Source organism: Hemitrygon akajei, chromosome 6, assembly GCF_048418815.1.
Source record: "Hemitrygon akajei chromosome 6, sHemAka1.3, whole genome shotgun sequence".
Classification (NCBI taxonomy): Eukaryota; Metazoa; Chordata; class Chondrichthyes; order Myliobatiformes; family Dasyatidae; genus Hemitrygon; species Hemitrygon akajei.
In genome coordinates, this window is record NC_133129.1 from 184,562,515 (window position 1) to 184,581,872 (window position 19,358).

At 45.7% G+C, this 19,358-nt stretch overlaps 1 protein-coding gene across 13 annotated transcripts in view; it reads right to left on the bottom strand.

Annotated features, from left to right (window-relative positions):
- Positions 1-19,358, bottom strand: part of LOC140729753 (F-actin-monooxygenase MICAL2-like) — a 261,577-nt gene that overhangs the window by 152,654 nt on the left and 89,565 nt on the right. For all 13 annotated transcript variants that reach the window (XM_073049926.1, XM_073049935.1, XM_073049934.1 and 10 more), the window contains exons 3-4: positions 9,273-9,480; positions 2,413-2,529 (exon numbers count right to left, since the gene is read on the bottom strand). In XM_073049926.1, the coding sequence (XP_072906027.1) occupies positions 2,413-2,529; positions 9,273-9,480 (325 nt within the window). The remainder of the gene's footprint in view (positions 1-2,412; positions 2,530-9,272; positions 9,481-19,358) is intronic.

The window sequence follows — 19,358 nt, forward strand, 5'->3', positions numbered from 1 at the left end:
AGACCCTTCATCGGGGCTGAAGTCAGAGTAAGAAGGTGGGGGAGGGGAGGGAGAAGTACAGGGTGGTAGGACCTCTCCCTGACCTCTCCTCTTCCTTTCCAGTCCTGATGAAGGGTCTCAGCCCGAGGCATCGACTGTTTACTCTTTCCCACAGATGCTGCCTGATCCGCTGCATTTCACTGTATGTCCTGAAGTACCTGTGATATTTATTTTATTCTATTCAGAGATACAGCTCAGAACAGGCCCTTCTGCCCTTTGAGCCGTACCGCCCGACAACACAACTTTTTAACTCTAGTCCAATCACAGGATAATTTACAATGACCAGTTAACCTACTAACCAGTACATTCTTACAAAGGACATTGGAACTGAACCCTGAACCCCGACACCCAAAGTTGTAACAGGATTGTGCTAACTCCCGCACCATCGAGGTAGCCCTGGCTGTGTGGAATCAGTGCCCGTCCTGGGTTAATTCAGGGCAGGGACTGGTCTCGACCCTCAGGCGCTGTCTTCCTTGTGCTCTGGGACTCTGACGCAGGGCAGGGTATCCATTACGCCTTCTGCGCACTGACAGTCATTTAACACTGTCCATTTGTTCTCAGTGCATCACGAAAACAAGATGTACAAATGATTAGATGTAAATTGAGCTAATCTCAACATATCAGCCGAGCTCATAAACAGGGCTATTCAAAATACCTGCACCAGTCCACTGACGTTCAGAGCAGTGCTCCTGTAGTGAAGCGGTTAGCACAATGCTCTAACAGCTTTGGGTGTTGCAATCCGCTGATCAATTCCAATGTCCTTTGTATGAAGTTTGTAGGTCCTTCCCACGAGCGCTTGGGTTTCCTCCAACAGTCCAAAGACAGACTGGTTAATAGGTTAATTAGTCATTTAAAATGTCCTGTGATTAGGCTACGGTTGAATCGATGGGTGACTGGGCAGTGCAGCTCAATGGGCCAGAAGGGCCTGTTCCTCATTATATCTCCACATAAATAAATAAAGCAACGGACCTGCTGGACATGAACCTGGTGGTTAAAAGACTATAAGATATAGGAACTGAATCAAGTCTGGCCCGACGTTCAAAATCAGCTCATAAACACAAATGACTGTGCAGATGCTGGAAGTCTTGCTGCCTCACTTGCAAAGATAAAGATGAAAGATCAGCTTTATTTGTTAGATGTACATCAAAGCATACAGTGAAATGTGTCAGTGGCCAACACGGTCCAAGGCTGTGCTGGGGGCTGCCCACAAATGACTCCATGCATCGGGCACCAACATAGAATGCTCACAAGCCACAAACCCTCGACTGTACACCTTTGGAGGAAACCAGAGCATGCGGAGGAAACCCACATGGTGACAGGAAGAACGTACAGGGCTCCTTACAGACAGCAGCAAGGACTGAACTCTGATCTTGCAGCTGCTGCTGTAATTGTACCATGTTGCCCAAATTTCAGAGTCCCTCCACCATTTAGTACGTGTTATTCAATCACCGTTGACTTTCTTTCCGTTTCTCAACCTCAGTCTCCCACCTTAGAACACAGGAGCAGAATTAGGCCATTCAGCCCATTGAGTTGCTCCACCATTCCACCATGGCTGATTTATTAGACCTCTTAACTCCATTTTCCTGCCTTCTCCCCATAACCATTAACCCCCTTGCCAATTAAAAACCTATCAAGCTCCGCCATAAATGTACCCAATGACTTGTCCTCCACAGTTCTATTCCGCAATGGATTCCACAGATTCACTACCCTCTGGCAAAATAAATCCCTCCTCATCTCCGTTCCAAATGGACATCCCTCTATTCTGAGGCTCTGCCCTTTGGGTCTAGACTCCCCCACCATAGGAAACATTCTATCAAGGCCTTTCAACATTCCATCGGTTTCAATGAGATCCCCCCTCATTCTTCTAAACTCCAGTGAACACAGGCCCACAGGCATCAAATGCTCCTCATATTTTAACTCCTTCATTCCCGGGATCATTCCTATAAAGCTCCTCTGGACCCTCTCCCACATCAGCACATCCTTCTGTAGATAAGCGCTCCGAAACTACTCACAATACTCTGTGTGGTCTGACCAATGTCTTATAAAGCCTCAGCATTTCATCCTTGGTGATAATACTCTATAATGGTGGTGCAGCAACGAGCATAAATGCTTTACTGCTTTAGTGACCCGGGTTCAATTCCCGCCGCTGTCTGTAAGGAGTTTGTATGTTCTTCCCGTGACCGTGTGGGTTTCCTCACATAGTCCAAAGACATGCAGGAGCTGCCTTCTATAGCCGAATGGCCAGGAAGACAAAACCAGGCCTGAAGATTTTGCCATATGAAGACTCAGGGAAGGGAACACTCAGGGAGGGGATGGGGCAAGAGCATCAGAACTGACGAGGGCCATGCAAGAGAGAGAAATGATCTAACTGACCTTCTGTGTCCTGGTCTTCAGGGGGTTCCAGTAACTGCTGGAACTCCACACCAACGTGGATCTCCACCCCTAACAACAAGGCCACCTTGACGAGGATCAGTTGCAGCTGGCGGATACCTGTCAGCGGAAAAAAGAGTACGTCCATTAGTAATTGGGGACATTCAGCCCATCGCTAAAGACTAGCAAATTTCTACAGATGTACTGTGGAGAGTATTAAACCATCAAGCAGTACAGCACAGTACAGGCCCCTCAGATCATGATGTTATACTAACCTTCTAACCTACTCCAAAATCCTTTCCTCCAACATAGCTCTTCATTCTTCTGTCACCAGATGCCCGTCTAAGAGTCTCCGAAATATGTCTAATGTATCTGCCTCTAACACCACCCCACAATTCCATCCACAAAAAAATTACCTCTGACATACTTTCTATACTTTCCTCCAATCACCTTAAAATTATGTCCCCTTCTATAAGCTATTTGCACCCTGGTAAAAAGTCCCTGGCTCTTCACTCAATCTATGCCTCTTATCACCTTCCACATATCTTCACTCCTAGGCATCCTCAGGAGACATGGCATCATAGTAGATGGTCGCCTTCCTGACTGGAGGACTGTGACTAGCTGTGAGGCACAGAACTGATGCTGGTCGATTGGAGTACTGAGCAGGAACAGCAAAGAGCTTTAAAATGCAGGAAGCATTTCAACGGGAGCACTGCACAGGTGCAACAGAATTGTTCACACACGGGACTGGCAAAGAGCTTTGTAAAACTCAGTCTCTATAAAAGAGAGGTAGCGCCTAGCGGACCCGTCGGGTAGTCTGAGGCAGAGTGGCAAGGCTTTGGCTCAACAGGGCTTCAGCGAGAACAGGCAGAGGCAAAGTAAGTAAAATTTAAATCTTATTTAAATCTTGAGAGAATAGGGTCTTGAAACTCCCAGACTCCCCAATGGCCACATCTGCACCAGGTGCATCGAGTTGCAGCTCCTTAGAGACCGTGTTGGGAACTGGAGCTGCAGCTCGATGACCTTCGGCTTGTTAGGGAAAGTGAAACAGTGATAGACAGGAGCCAGAGGGAGGTAGTCGTCCCAAGGCTACGGGAGACAGATAAACTGGTGACTGTCAAGAGAGGGAATGGAGAACGTCAGAAAGTAGAGAACACCCATGTGGTCGTTCCCCTCAACAACGTACTCAGTTTTGTTTACTGGTAGGGGAGGATGACCTGCCTGGGAGAAGCAACAGCATTGCCTTTAGCTCTGACCCTCAGAGGGACAGGGAACTGAAGAGCATGGCAGCATTAATAGGGGACTCTTTAGTCGGGGGACAGATAGGCGATTCTGTGGACGCAAAAAGGAAACATAGATGGTAGTTTGCCTCCCAGGTGCCAGGGTCCACAATGCTTCTGAGCACGTCCACAATATCCTGAGGGTAAGCAGCCATAAGTCATGGTACGCATCGGTACCAACAACGTAGGTAGAAAAAGGGATGAGGTCTTGAGAAAAGAATACAGGGGGTTAGGAAGGAAGCCGAGAAGCAGGACCTCGAGGGTAGCAATCTTGGGATTGCTGCCTGTACCACGTGACAGTGAGGATAGGAGTAGAATGAGCTGGCAGATAAATATGTGGCTGAAGAATTGAGCAGGGAATAGGGATTCCAATTTCTGGATAATTGGGACCTCTTCTGGGGCAGGTGGGACCTGTACAAAAAGAACGGGTTGCACTTGAATCCGAAGGGGACCAAAATTCTTGTGGGCAGGTTTATTAGTGTTGTTGGAAGTGGTTTAAATCAGTGGTCCCCAACCACCTCAGAGGAAACGATATAATTTGGTGGTATGAAACGATATGAATCAGCTGCACTGCTTATCGCTTCAGACCGCCAAATCATATTAGGAATTCGCCAAATCGTATCTGGGAATACAGATCCATAATTCATTGAATGTGAATAGGATAGGATAGGTAGATAGGATCGTAAAGGAAGATTTTGGCACATTGGCCATCATAAATCAATGTATCCTATTGAGTACAGGAGTTGGGGTGTTATGCTGAAGTTGTATAAGACATTGGTGAGGACTAATTTGGAGTATTGTGTGCAGTTTTGGTCACCTACCTACAGGAAAGATGTAAACAAGATTGAAAGAGGGCAGAGAAAATTTACAAGAATGTTGCCAGGACTTGACCTGAGTTTTAGGGAAAGACTGAATAGGTTAGGAGTTTATTCCTTAGAATGTGGAAGATAGAGGGGAAATTTGAAAGAGAAAGACAAAATCCTGAGGGGTATAGATAGGGTAAATGCAAGCAGACTTTTCTCTGAGGTTGGGTGAGACTACAACTAGACGTCATGGGTTAAAGGTGAAAGGTGAAACAGTTAAGGGGTGCATGAGGGGATCTTCTTCACTCTAGGGTGGTGAGAGTGTGGAACGAGTTGCCAATGGAAGTGGTGGAAGTGGGGTCTATTTCAACATTTAAGAGAAAGTTGGATTGGTACAGGGATGAGAGGGATAAGGAGGGTTATGGTTAAGTTGTAACTCAGTGGGAAGGTGCAACATTGAGAGAGATTGCAGAGCACACAAGGACACTAGTCTTGCAGGATATTCACCGACCCTTATTGCTAACACAACTTGTACAGAATGTGAACTCCTCCCATGTGAGATTGGCTAATCGAGTGAATAGGAATAACACTATTAACTCCAGCAACAGGACGAGGCAGATTAATGGTTTGGCACAGACTAACTGAGCTGAAGGGCCTGTTTAAGTGATGTATTGTTCTATGACTCTGTGACTCTATCATCGTCTGCACCCTCTCCAATTCTTCCACATTCTTCCTATAATTCGGACTGGTTGCATCATTGCCTGGCACGGAGGCTCCAATGCACAGATTGAAAGAGGCTGCAGAGGGTTGCAGGTTGCAGATTCAGCCATCTCCATCACAGACAAAACCTTCCCCATGGTCAAGGACATCTTGAGGCACAGGTAGAGCCTCAAGAAGTGGCATCTCACCATCTGGGACGTGCCTGCTCCTCGTTGCTACCATCCAGGAGGAGATACAGGAGCCTGCAGACACTCAGTGTGTTAGGTTATTCCTTTGTATGCATTATTTATTTAATTGGTATTGGAATTTATTATTGTCACACGTATGGGGATACAGTGAAAAACCTGTCTTGCATACTGTTCATACCGATCAGATCATTACACAGTGCACTAGGATAGAACAAGATAGTGCAGAATGAAGTGTAACAGTTACCATGAAGGTGTGGTTCGGGTAGACAAAGTGCAAGGTCATTACAAGATAGCTCGTGAGTTCAAGAGCTCATTTTACTGTACTAGGGAACCACCATTAGTCTTATAGAAGTGGGGTGGAAGCTGTCCTTGAGCCTGGTGCATCTTGCTTTCAGACTTTTGTATCTTCTGTCTGATGGGAGAGAACAGAGATGTCTGGGGTGGGAGGGGTCTTTGATTCTGCTGGATGTTTTAACAAGGCAGTGAGAAATACAGACAGAAATCATCATTACTGACATTTCAACTTTGGCACAAAATTGCGGGCTGAAGGGCCTGTACTCTGCTGCTACGTTCTATTTTGATGCTTTTAACATAGACTCTATAAATTTGGATAGATATACAGATATGAGGGGAATGGTCCAGGTGGCGTGATTAATGGTTTGGCAGAGTCTATAGACTAGATGGACTGAATGGCCTGTTTCTGTGCTGTAGAGTTATATGGCTCTCAAGAACATAGAACGGTACCGCACAGTACAAACTGCATGTGAGCCAGGTCAGACAGCTGGTCTAGAGTGTGGGCTTTGGAGAGCAAGGGGGTTTCAGCAAGAATGCCTCAGCACTGCCCCCTCGTTGGACAATGTGATGTGAGTCCACTCAGGCAATAGAGGTGGCCAATGTTTTCTCTTAGAATACAAGAACAGTACAGCACAGGAACAGGCCCTTCAGCCCTCAATGTTGTGCTGAGCCAATTAGATTAGAAATCAAAAGGCCAAATAAACTAATCTCTTCTGCCTGCACAATGCCCAGATCCCTCCATTTTCCTCACATTCACGTGTCTATCTAAACGTCTCTTAAAAGTCTCTATGCTTCTGCCTCCTCCAGGCAGTGCATTCCAAGCACCCAGCACTCTCTGTGTACCACAACTTGTTCCTCACATCTCCTTTGAATTTTACCCCCCTTTCATATTAAATGCATGCTCTCTAGTGTTAGTCATTTCAACCCCGGGCAAAGGATACTGTCTCTCTACTCTACCTATGCCTCTCATAATCTTATAAACCTCTATTTGATTTCCCTTCAGGCTCTGCCGCTCCAGAGAAAACAACCCAAGTTCGTTCAACTTTTCATTATAGCACGTGCCCTCTAATCCAGGCTGCATCTTGCCCTCTAACCCCTTTTGCACCCTCTCCAAAGCCTCAACATCCTTCCTACAACAGGGCAACCAGAACTGTATGCAATATTCCAAATGAGACCTAACTAGAGTTTTATAAAGCTACAACATAACTTCCTGATGTTTGAACTCACTGCCTCGACTAGTAAAGCAAGCATGCCATATGCCTTCTTAACCACCCTGCGTAGTCACTTCCAGAGAGCTATGGACTTGAACCCCAAGATCCCTCTGCTCATCAATGCTGGTAAGGGCCTTGCCGTTAACAGTGTATGTCTCTTTGCATTTGACATACCAAGGTGCAAAACTTCACACTTGGCTGAGTTAAACACCATCTGCCATTTCTCCACCCAAATTCAAGAATGTCAGGGGGCAGAAGCAAGTGTAATTGCTATTACTAACGAGAAGGTGCTTGAGAAGCTGAAAAGTCTGAAGGTAGATACTTTAAGTCACCTGGACAAGATGAACTATACCCTAGGGTTCTAAAAGAGATAGCTGAAGAGATTGTGAAGGCACTAGGAATAACTTTTCGAAGAATCAATAGATTCTGGAATGGTTACAGAGGACTGGAAAATTGCAAATATAACTTCATTCTTTAGGAAGGGGGGGTAGAAGAAAGGAAATTTTAGGTCAGTTAGCCTAATGTCAGTGGTTGAGAAATTTGGAATCAATTGTTAAGGATTAGGTTTAAGGGTACTTGGAGGCATGTGATAAAATAGACCAAAGTCAGCATAATTTTCTTCAGGGAAAATCTTGCCTGACAAATCTGTTAAAATTCTTTGAAAAAATAACAGGGAAAGGAGAATCGGAGGATGTTGGGTACTTGGATTTTCAGAAGGCCTTTGATTGGCTGGAGGCAAACAGTGGGAATAAAGGGATCCTTTTCAGATTGGCTGCCGATGACTAGTAGTGTTCCACAGGTGTCTGTGTCAGGACCGAGACTTTTTGTCAATGATTTGGATGATGAAATTGATGTCTTTGAGGCCAAGTTTGCAGATGATATGAAGATGGCTGAGGGGCTGGTAGTGCTGTGGAAGCAGTGAGGTTACAGATGAAGAGAATGGGCAAAGAGGTGGCAGATTAAGTACAGTGGTCGTGTAGAAGGAATAAAAGTGTAGACTATTTTCAAGACAGGCAGAAAATTCAAAATTCAGAGCCACGAAGGGATTTAGGAGTCCTTGTGCAGGATTCCCTAAAGGTTAACTTGCAGACTGAATCGTGGTGAGGAAGGTAAATGTGATGTTCGCATTCATTTCGAGAGGACGAGAATATAAAAGCAAGGATGTAATGTTGAGGCTTTATAAAGTGCTGGTGAGAGCTCACTTGGAGTATTGTGAGCAGTTTTGGGCCCCTTATTTAAGAAAGGATGTGCTGATGTTGGACAGGGTTCAGAGCTGGTTCACGAGAATGAAACAGGGAATGACAAGGTTATCACATGAGCAGCGATTCAAGGTTCTGGGCCTGTGCTGTCTGGAATTTAAAAGAATGAGGGGGAGATCTTATTGAAACCTATCAAATGTTGAAAGGCCAACATAGAGAGGGTGAGAACATAACGTCTCTTCTGGTGGGGGAAACTAGAACTAGAGGGCAAAACCTCAAAACAGAGGGACGTCCATTTAGAACAGCAATGAGGAGGAAGTTCTTTAGCCAGAGGGTGGTGAATCTGTCGAATTTGTTACCACAGGCAGCTGTGGATGCCAGGTCACTGGGTATATTGAAGGCAGAGGTAAATAAGTTCTTGATCAGTCAGGGAGTAAACGGTTAAGGGAAGAAGGCAGGAGAATGGGGTTGAAAGTGAAATGGATCAGCCATGATGGAATGGGGCAGCGGACTCAATGGGCTGAAAGGCCTAATTCTGCACCTATGTCTTACGGTTTTCTGACATCTGGAACTGATCTATATCCCACCGTATTTTTTACCAGTCTTCTACACTAACTACAACACCAACCTTGGTATCATCCGCAAACTTACCACCCCACCCATCTACATTCATTCAACAGGTCATTCATGTAGATCATAAACAGCTGAGGTCCTAATATAGATCCCTGTGGAACACCAGTAATCATAGACCTCCAGCTAGAATAAGACCCTTCCACCACTACCCTGTCTTCTATGGCAAGCCAGTTCTGAATCCAAAAGGTCAATTCACTAGGGACCTTGTCAAATGCTTTACGAAATTCCATGGACGCAACATCCAGAGCTCTACCTTCATCACATCATAAAACACTCAATCAAGTTACTGAGACACAACCCGCACCACACAAAGCCATACTGGCTCTCCGTAAAAAGGCCAGGGTTTTCCAATGCTCATAAATCCCATCCCTCACAGTTCTTTCCATGTACTCTTCCTTACCACTGACGTGAGAATCCCGGTTTCCAGGATTACCCTGGTTCCCACCGTTTGCACTGTACTGCTGTTGTAAAACAACAAATTTCACATAAGAGTGATCACAAAGTTGACTGTGAATCTGCAGTGAGGCATACTTACTGATGTGATCTATCGCTCCGGCACAGAACTTGCCGTAAAACTTCTTGGCTCCCAGGGCTCGCAAGTCCTGAATAGTGGACGGCCAGAGATGAAGAACATTGTTTCGGGCGAAGGTCTCCCTCTTCTCCAGCACAACCACCTTACAACCCAGTAGTGCCAGCTCGATGCTGGTTCGGAGGCCACAGGGTCCGGCCCCAATGATCAGGCACTGGGGGGAGGAACAGAAACACTTACTGAGACAGTGTGACAGGGAGGGGGAGGGGAGGAGGGCGGGTCGAGGGGGAGGTGGGGGAGTGAGGGGGAGAGGGGAGGAGGGGAGCAAGGGGGAGGGGAGAAGGGAGAGGGAGGGGGCGGGGGTGCGGGGGTGGAGAGGGGGAGGAGGGGGGAGGGAGGGGGCGGGGGGGGCGAGGGAGAAGGGAGCAAGGGTTAGGGAGGGGAAATATGTGCACAGCAAGCTCATGTTGATAATGACTCAAACTGAGGGAAGTTCACATGGTGGGAAGGGCAGTGTCGAAGGAGAGGAGAGAGATGATGATAATTTAAGGAGGGTACATTGTTTTGCGAGACTGTTTCCCCCCCGACACCCCCGCCCCCCAGAGCAGGACCCTGAGCAACATGCCCTGGAGAACCCCCTGTAAAACTCTTGGGCTATTGACCCATCAGAACCACACGGAGTTGGCGAAGAGCCTGCCTAGGAAGGGAGGGGCCGCTGTTCTTTCTGCTGTTTATTAAACCGTGCAGAAAATGACATAACCAGCCAGGATTCCAGGCACATTACAGAAACAGCTCATGTTCTCATCAGCTCTGAGCACAACACAACCGGCAGACACCTACACCCACACTCTAACAGAGAGAGTCTCTCACATATACACACACAGAGGGTCACTCTCTCATGCACGCGCACGCACGCACACACACACACACACTCACTCACTCAACCTTCTACAACTTTTTTCCTTTAAGAGTAACTTCCGGGCCAGCTATTTTTCCTGAAGCACAGTTTGGTGGGTGTGTGGGAGTGGATGGGGCAGGTACATTATCATTGTTTGAAAGACGGTTGGACATGTGGATGGATTGGAAAGGTTTATGAGGCTGTGAGCTGAACACTGGCACATATCTTGGTCAGTACTGACCATTTGGGCCAAAGGGCCTGTTTCCGTGCCCTATGACTGCGCATACTGAAGAGCTGAGAATAGAGGCAAATGTTCTGTGAACGATTTAAGAGATGTTGAGAAAGATCTTCAACCCTGTCCCATCTGTCCCACGAATCTCTTACCCACAATGCAACTTCCCTACCTCACACAAACTCTCACCATCTCTCCATTCCCAGACCTCCCACGAGCTGTGGTTTAGAAGAACAAGACGTGAGCTTATTGTAATGTATAATGCTGGAGCCCGGGGGAGGGGGGGTGTGGTCTGACATACTGGGGGTGGGGAGGTGAGAGGGACAGGTGGGGGTTCTTCCATTTTGGACACATCTGACAAGGAATTCCTTCCCTGGGCAGGGTGTGTTCAAAGTTGGGATGCTCAGGCGTGGGGAGAAAGATAGAAAAGGTGAGGCGAATATGAGGGTAGAGAGCAGAAGGAGAGGAGACAACAGGACAAGATAGGTGAGGGTGGGGAGAGGATGGAGGAGGGGGTTCAGATGAGGGAATGGGTGTGGGTACCTAGGGGGGTGTTGAGGTGGGGGGTGAACAGGGTCAATCTCTGTTCCTATTCAGTCCTGAAATGGGCAGTATTAAGGGAGGGGTGGTACTGAGGGAGGGTCACACTGTGGGAGAGGGTGATATTGAGAGAGGGTCACACTGTGGGAGGGTGTCTTTTTAGCTAAGATGCTAAAGATCAGTCCCATCTGCCATCTGTCCTGTGTCCCATCCAAACTCAAGACCACATTCAATTTCTTCTAAACAGATAATGGGGTCACCTTTATACTGCTGAGTCTGGAACTGTGCTATACTCACACGCTGTCCACCATGCCTGCCAAATTACAACCATGTTCAAACTTCAATTGGGCGAAAGTTTCCACTTTTAGCCACTTGACTGTGGCTAGGCATAGCTCAAATACCATCTATAAATCTGCTGACGATACAACCATTGTTGGTAGAATCTCAGGTAGTGACGAGAGGGTGTACAAGAGTGAGATATACCAACTAGTGGAGTGGTGCCACAGCAACAACTTGGCACTCAACGTCAGTAAGACAAAAGAGCTGATTGTGGACTTCAGGAAGGGTAAGACGAAGGAACACATACTAATCCTTATAGAGGGATCAGAAGTTGAGAGATTGAGCAGTTTCAAGTTCCTGAGTGTCAAGATCTCCGAGGATCTAACCTGGTCCCAACATACCGATGCAGTTATAAAGAAGGCAAGACAGCAACTATACTTCATCAGGAGTTTAAAGAGATTTAGTATGTCAACAAATACACTCAATAACTTCTATAGATGCACCATGGAGAGCATTCTGACAGACTGCATCACCGTCTGGTTTGGAGGGGCTACTGCACAGGACTGAAAGAAGCTACAGAGGGTTGTAGATCTAGTCAGCTCCATTTTGGGTACTAGCCTACAAAGTACCCAGGACATCTTCAAGGAGCGGTGGCTCAGGAAGGCAGCGTCCATTATTGAGGACCTCCAGCACCCAGGGCCCGCTCTTGTCTCACTGTTACCATCAGGTAGGAGGTACAGAAGACTGAAAGCACACACTCAGCGATTCAGGAACAGCTTCTTCCCCTCTGCCATCCGATTCCTAAATCGACATTGAACTCATGAACAGTACCTCAATTTTTTAATATATATTAATTCTGTTTTTGCACAATTCTAATGTATTCAATGTACATATACTGTACTAAAATTTATTTATTTATTCTAGATTATGTATTACATTGAACTGCTGCTGCTAAGTTAACAAATTTCATGACACATGCTGGTGATAATAAACCAGATTCGGATCTTCATTGCCTACAGTTTGGCAAACTGCTATAGAACACATTGCTCTTGTGTGGTCCCTGCCCAGATTTTAAACAGGAGGGGACCTACCCCTCGCTATTCACTACCTTCCTCATGACGTTGTCATGCTGTTGATCTTGGCTCACTCTGACTTCCCCGTCCCAAGCACCAGGAGGAAAATTAATCAGCTCTGCCCGCACCAGGAGGAAATATTTTGCGCTGAAAATTATTATTTACTTGCTGCTCCGTGAAAGGAGAGGAAGTCTCACAGGAGGCTCCTTCCTAAACGTGTAAATCAGCTCGTGTGTGAAATCTGTCATTGTTTCACTGCGTTTCCTTTCTGGCTGGCTTCTGCAGTGCAGACGTTGGGACCAGCAGAAACAGGTCACTCAAGCCCTTTCTCGCTCTCCTATTGCAGACTTCTCATCAACGTTCTCACCCCCTGTGCTTGAATCCTAATCCTGCTCTCCAGAAAGCCAGCAATCTCAATCCCAGACAATGTCAGCAAGTGTAAACCAGGGGAGAGAGATCCAAACCCTCACTGTCCTCTGGGGAAAATCTTTGCCTCCAGGATAGAGTGGATGTTTCCTGTGGTGGGAGTCCAGTATCTAAGGGGACAGCCTCAGGGGCTCCCAACGTATTTTATGCCATGGACCAATACCATTAAGCAAGGGGTCCATGGACCCCAGGTTGGGAATCTCCGGAATAGAGGGCCATCCCTTTAGAGGAATTTCTTTGTCCTGAGGGTGGTGTATCTGTGGAACTCATTGCCACAGACAGCTGTGGAGGCCAAACCAATGAGTATATTGATGAGTTTAGAGACACAGTCATGGAAAAGAACAGCACAGAAACAGGCCCTTTGGCCCATCTAGTCCATACAGAAACTATTTAAACTGCCTACTCCCATTGACCTGCACCAGGACCATTGACCTCCACACCCCTACCTTCCTTGTACATCTCCAAACTTCTCTTAAACATTGAAATCAAGTTAGCATCCAGCTCGTTCCACACTCTCATGACCCTCTGAGTGAAGTTTCTCCTCATGTCCCCTTAAATATTTTACCTTTTACCCTTAACCCATGACCTCAGTGGAAAAACACTGGCTATCCTCCAATTCTCTTGTACCCCACCTGTTGCTAAGGATGATTTAATACCTCTGCTAGGAACCCTGCAATTTCTGCACTTGTCTCCCACAGGGTCTGAGGGAACACCTTGTCAGGCCCTGGGGACTTATCCACCCTGGTTTGCCTCAAGACAGCAAACACCTCCTCCTGTAATCTGTATGGAGTCCATGAGGTTGATGCCACTTTGCCTCACTTCTACAGACTCTATATGTGTCGCCTGCGTAAATACTGATGCAAAAAATCCATTTAAGATCTATTTCTTTTGGCTCTACACATGGCTCACCATCCTGGTCTTCCAGAGGACCAGTTTTGTTCCTTTTGCTCTCAACATATCCATAGAATCCCTCAGGATTCTTCTCCTTGTCTGTTAGGGCAACCTCATGCCTTCTTTTAGCCTTCCTGATTTCATTCTTATGTGTTCTCTTACATTTGTAATACCATAGAAGCATCTCATTTGTTCCCTTGTACCTGCCTCTACCTGCAATGCGCCTCCTATTTTTTCTTAAGCAGAGCCTCAATATCTCAAGAAAACCAAAATCACATATACATGTTACCCTTAACTTTTATTGTAACGGCTTTGTTACAAGCTTTGTACTCTCAACATTTCACATCTTGAGGCCTCCCATTTACCAAGTACACCTTTGCCAGAAAATAGTCTGTCCTAATCCACACTTGCCAGATCCTCTCTGATACTATCAAAGTTGGCCTTTCTCCAACTTAGAATCTCAACCCACAGACCAGACCTAACTTTTCGTATATTTAATTTGAAACTAATGGCATTATAATCACCAGATGAAAAGTGTCTACACAAACTTCTGTCACTTGCCCTGTCTCATTCCCTAATAGCAGATCAAGTATCACAAACTCTCTCTTTGGGACTTGTACAAACTGATGAAGAAAACTTTCCTGAACACATTTGACAAACTTTATCCCATCTGTCCTTCTACAGTACAAGAGTCTCAGTCAACATGTGGAAAGTTTAAATCACCTACTATCACAACCTTATATTTCTCACATCAGTCTGTGATCTCTTTGCAAATTTGTTCCTTTAAATCCCACAGACTGAAAATGGTCTGTAATATAACCCCATTAATGTGGTCATACCTTTCTTATTTCTCAATTCCAGCCACACCACCTCACTAGTCAAGTCCTCCAGGCTGTCCTGACTGAGCACAGCCATGACATTTTCCCTGACTAGTAACACCACCCCTCCGCTCTGTCCTGTCTAAAACAATGGAACCCTGAAACACTGAGCTGCCATCTTACTTTGCAGCTCTTTATGACCTCAGGATCGTCTGCCTTGAAGTCCAGTGCCGATGCCATTCCACCGCCTGCTGGCCCAGGTCTTACTAAAGGCTACAATATCATAATCCAGATGTCGAACCATTGCCCTGCCCTCAGCTGCCTTTCCTACGATACTACTCGCACTGAAATATGTGCGGCTAAGGTTGCATCATGTTCAACATTTTTGATTCCTGACTTTGTCTGAGGTCTTAACATCTGTCACCACAACCTCACCACCAACTCTACTTCCTCAGCAGTCTGCAGAGATTTGGCATGTTATCAAAAACATTGGCAAACTTCCATGAATATGTGGCTGAAAGAGTGCTGACTGGCTGCATTATAGCCTGGTATAGGAACACCAATGCTCTTGAGCAGAAAATCCTACAAAAGGTAGCAGATTCGGCCCAGTACATCACTGGTAAAGTCCTCCCAACCACTGAGCACATCTACATGAAATGTTGCCATAAAAACGCAGCATCTGTCATCAAAGATCCTCACCACCATGCACCTTTCTTCCTTCTATCTGATGGCAGCAGTGAGAAAAGTACATGGTCTGGGTGGTGAGGATCTTTGATGACAAATGCTGCACAGATGCAACTATCCCTCAAGCTCTTGAACAAAAGGGGATAACTACACTCCTGCTGAAGGGTCTCAGCCTGAAATATCGACTGTAATTTCCCCCCCATAGATGCTGCCTGGCCTGCTGAGTTCCTCCACCATTTTATGTGTGATGTTTGGATTTCCAGCGTCTGCAGATTTTCTCTTGTTTGTGATTGGATAACTACACTCATTCTATTTCTGGTGTTCTCACAACCAATGATCTCACCTTAAGGACTCTTTATCTTGTTATTTCATGTTCTTGTTATTTATTGCCATTTATTTATATTTGCATTTGCAGATATATCTATGAAAATTCTCGGGCATCCAGGTCACTGTATATCAAGCAGTGGTAAATCAAGGCAACTGGATGCTGCGTTGTCTAAAAGATGTTTCACCACTCATCCGAGAGGCTTCTTCAGTTCTGATCCATGGTGGGTAGTTTCCTGGAGTGTCAGAATGAGGAGAGATTTGATGGATGTATACAGGAGTGTGAGAATGAGGAGAGATTTGATGGATGTACACGGGAGTGTGAGAATGAGCAGAGATTTGATGGATGTACACAGGAGTGTGAGAATGAGGAGAGATTTGATGGATGTATATGGGAGTGTCAGAATGAGCAGAGATTTGATGGATGTACACGGGAGTGTGAGAATGAGTAGAGATTTGATGGATGTATACAGGAGTGTTAGAATGAGGAGAGATTTGATGGATGTACACAGGAGTGTGAGAATGAGTAGAGATTTGATGGATGTACACAGGAGTGTGAGAATGAGGTGAGATTTAATGGATGTATACAGGAGTGTGAGAATGAGGAGAGATTTGATGGATGTATACGGGAGTGTGAGAATGAGGAGAGATTTGATGGATGTATACAGGAGTATGAGAATGAGCAGAGATTTGATGGATGTATACAGCAGTGTGAGAATGAGGAGAGATTTGATGGATGTACACAGGAGTGTGAGAATGAGGAGAGATTTGATGGATGTACACAGGAGTGTGAGAATGAGGAGAGATTTGATGGATGTACACAGGAGTGTGAGAATGAGCAGAGATTCGATGGATGTACACAGGAGTGTGAGAATGAGGAGAGATTTGATGGATGTACACAGGAGTGTGAGAATGAGGAGAGATTTGATGGATGTATACAGGAGTGTGAGAATGAGCAGAGATTTGATGGATGTATATAGCAGTATGAGAATGAGGAGAGATTTGATGGATGTATATAGCAGTATGAGAATGAGGAGAGATTTGATGGATGTACACAGGAGTGTGAGAATGAGGAGAGATTTGATGGATGTACACAGGAGTGTGAGAATGAGTAGAGATTTGATGGATGTATACAGGAGTGTTAGAATGAGGAGAGATTTGATGGATGTACACAGGAGTGTGAGAATGAGCAGAGATTTGATGGATGTATACAGGAGTGTGAGAATGAAGAGAGATTTGATGGATGTATACAGGAGTGTGAGAATGAGGAGAGATTTGATGGATGTATACAGGAGTGTCAGAATGAGCAGAGATTTGATGGATGTACACAGGAGTGTGAGAATGAGGTGAGATTTGATGGATGTATATGGGAGTGTCAGAATGTGCAGAGATTTGATGGATGTACACAGAAGTGTGCGAATGAGGTGAGATTTGATGGATGTATACAGGAGTGTGAGAATGAGGAGAGATTTGATGGATGTACACAGGAGTGTGAGAATGAGCAGAGATTTGATGGATGTATACAGCAGTGTGAGAATGAGGAGAGATTTGATGGATGTATACCGGAGTGTGAGAATGAGCAGAGATTTGATGGATGTATACAGCAGTGTGAGAATGAGGAGAGATTTGATGGATGTACACAGGAGTGTGAGAATGAGGAGAGATTTGATGGATGTATACAGCAGTGTGAGAATGAGGAGAGATTTGATGGACGTACACAGGAGTGTGAGAATGAGGAGAGATTTGATGGATGTACACAGGAGTGTGAGAATGAGGAGAGATTTGACGGATGTACACAGGAGTGTGAGAATGAGGAGAGATTTGACGGATGTACACAGGAGTGTGAGAATGAGGAGAGATTTGATGGATGTACACAGGAGTGTGAGAATGAGGAGAGATTTGATGGATGTACACAGGAGTGTGAGAATGAGGAGAGATTTGATGGATGTATACAGCAGTGTGAGAATGTATACAAATGAGGAAGTGTTGCAAAAAGCCGGAATAAGAAGAGAGCTGGTATCATCAATCAAGAAACGGCAGCTGGAATTTCTGGGATATGTACTGAGCAAAGAGAAGCTCAAACATCTTGCTCGACAGGGGAAAAAAATGTTGGAAGAAAAAGTGGCAGTCGACAGCACATGACATTCGTGAGTTACTTCAAGAGATGGACAGGCAAAAGTTTTAAAGAACTTATTAGAACTTCTCAGGTTAAACACAGATGGAAGATCTTGATTTCCCATGTCATATGACACGGCACATAATGAGGCGTATACAGAATTATAAGGGGTATAGACTGGATTAATGCTCAAGCTTTTTCCACTTAAGGAAAACCTGAGGGGGAATTTCTTCCCTCAGAGGGTGGAGCAAGTGTAGAATGAGCTGCCGACAGAGCCGTGGATGTTTAATAGAAATTCGGATAGGTATGTAGATGGGAGGGGTATGGAGGACTATGGGACTGAGCAGACTAACAGTTCAGCATGGACTAGATGGGCTGAAAGGCCTACTGCAGTGCTCTATGACTCCACAACTCACCTGTCACGGAAAAATTCACTGATTCGAGGATTCATCATCCCCAGAATCTCCCCACCAAACCCTAGAACACAAGACCATAAGACACAGGAGCAGAATCAGGCCATTTGGCCCATTGAGTCTGTTTCACCATTCCATCATGGCTGATTAATTATCCCTCTCAACTCCATTCTCCAGACTTCTCCCTTTAACCTATGACTCCCTGTCTAATCAAGAACCTATCAACCTCAGCTTTAAATATACCCAATGACTTGGTCTCCACAGCTGTCCATGGTAGTGAATTCCACAGATTCACCACCCTCTGGCTAAAGGAAAGAACACAGAACAATAAAGCACAGAAACAGGCCTGTCGGTCCAGCATGGCTGTGCTAACTATTTAAACATCTACCCAATCCATTCTGCCTACACAATGTCCACATGCCTCCATTCGCTGCATATCCATGTGCCTATCATAAAGCCTCCTGAATTCTTAATGTATCAGGTCTACCACCACGTTCCAGGCACCCACCACCATGGGTTAAAAATACTTGCCGCGCACATCTCCTATAAACCGTCACGCTCTCATCTTGAGCGTGTCTTCTCCAGTATTCAGTGATACTGCACATTGTAGGCTTCTCCAACCCTTCGATCCACAGCACCCCCAGCAACCCACAACAACCCTGATTTAACCCTAACCTAATCACGGGACAAATTACAATGACCAATCAGCCTACCCAGCATGCTCTTGGACTCTGGGAGGGAACCAGAGCACGGGGGGAAACCTGTGCGTTTCACAGGGAGGAGGAACAGACTCCTTTCAGAACAGCACTGGAATTGAACTCTGAACTCTGATACCCCGAGCTGTAATAGCGTTGCACTAACCGTTACGCTATCAAGACACCAAATGTTTATCTGTCTCTAAATAGCCCCACAGGCATCTCCTTTCAAGTTTAAAATAATCCTTCGCCATGTGTTTGTATGAAGAGAATTATGAAATGGTCACAGTGAGGAAAGTTCTTGTGATTGGAACTACGAGGCAAATCTTCCTGAACTGAGGCATCTGACTTCCATTGCCCCACATCCCACAGAACATTCCAGCACGATACAGGCCCTTCAGCCCACTCTGTTGTGCCAACCCTTTAACCTACTCCAAATTCAATCTAGCCCTTCCCTCCTATGTGGCTCTGCATTTTTCTATTGTCCATGTGTATATCTAAGTTTCTTAAATGCCCCTGATGTATCTGCCTATACCACCGCCCCAGGTAGGGGTTCCCACACCCACCACTCTGTGTATCTCCCTACACTTTCTACTGATCACTCTGTACAGATGTGCTTTGCTATTTACCACTGTTGCCCTGGCTTAAGGTGCTGGCTCTCCACTTCTTGTGTAAAGAATTTACCCATGTCAATCCCTCCTTC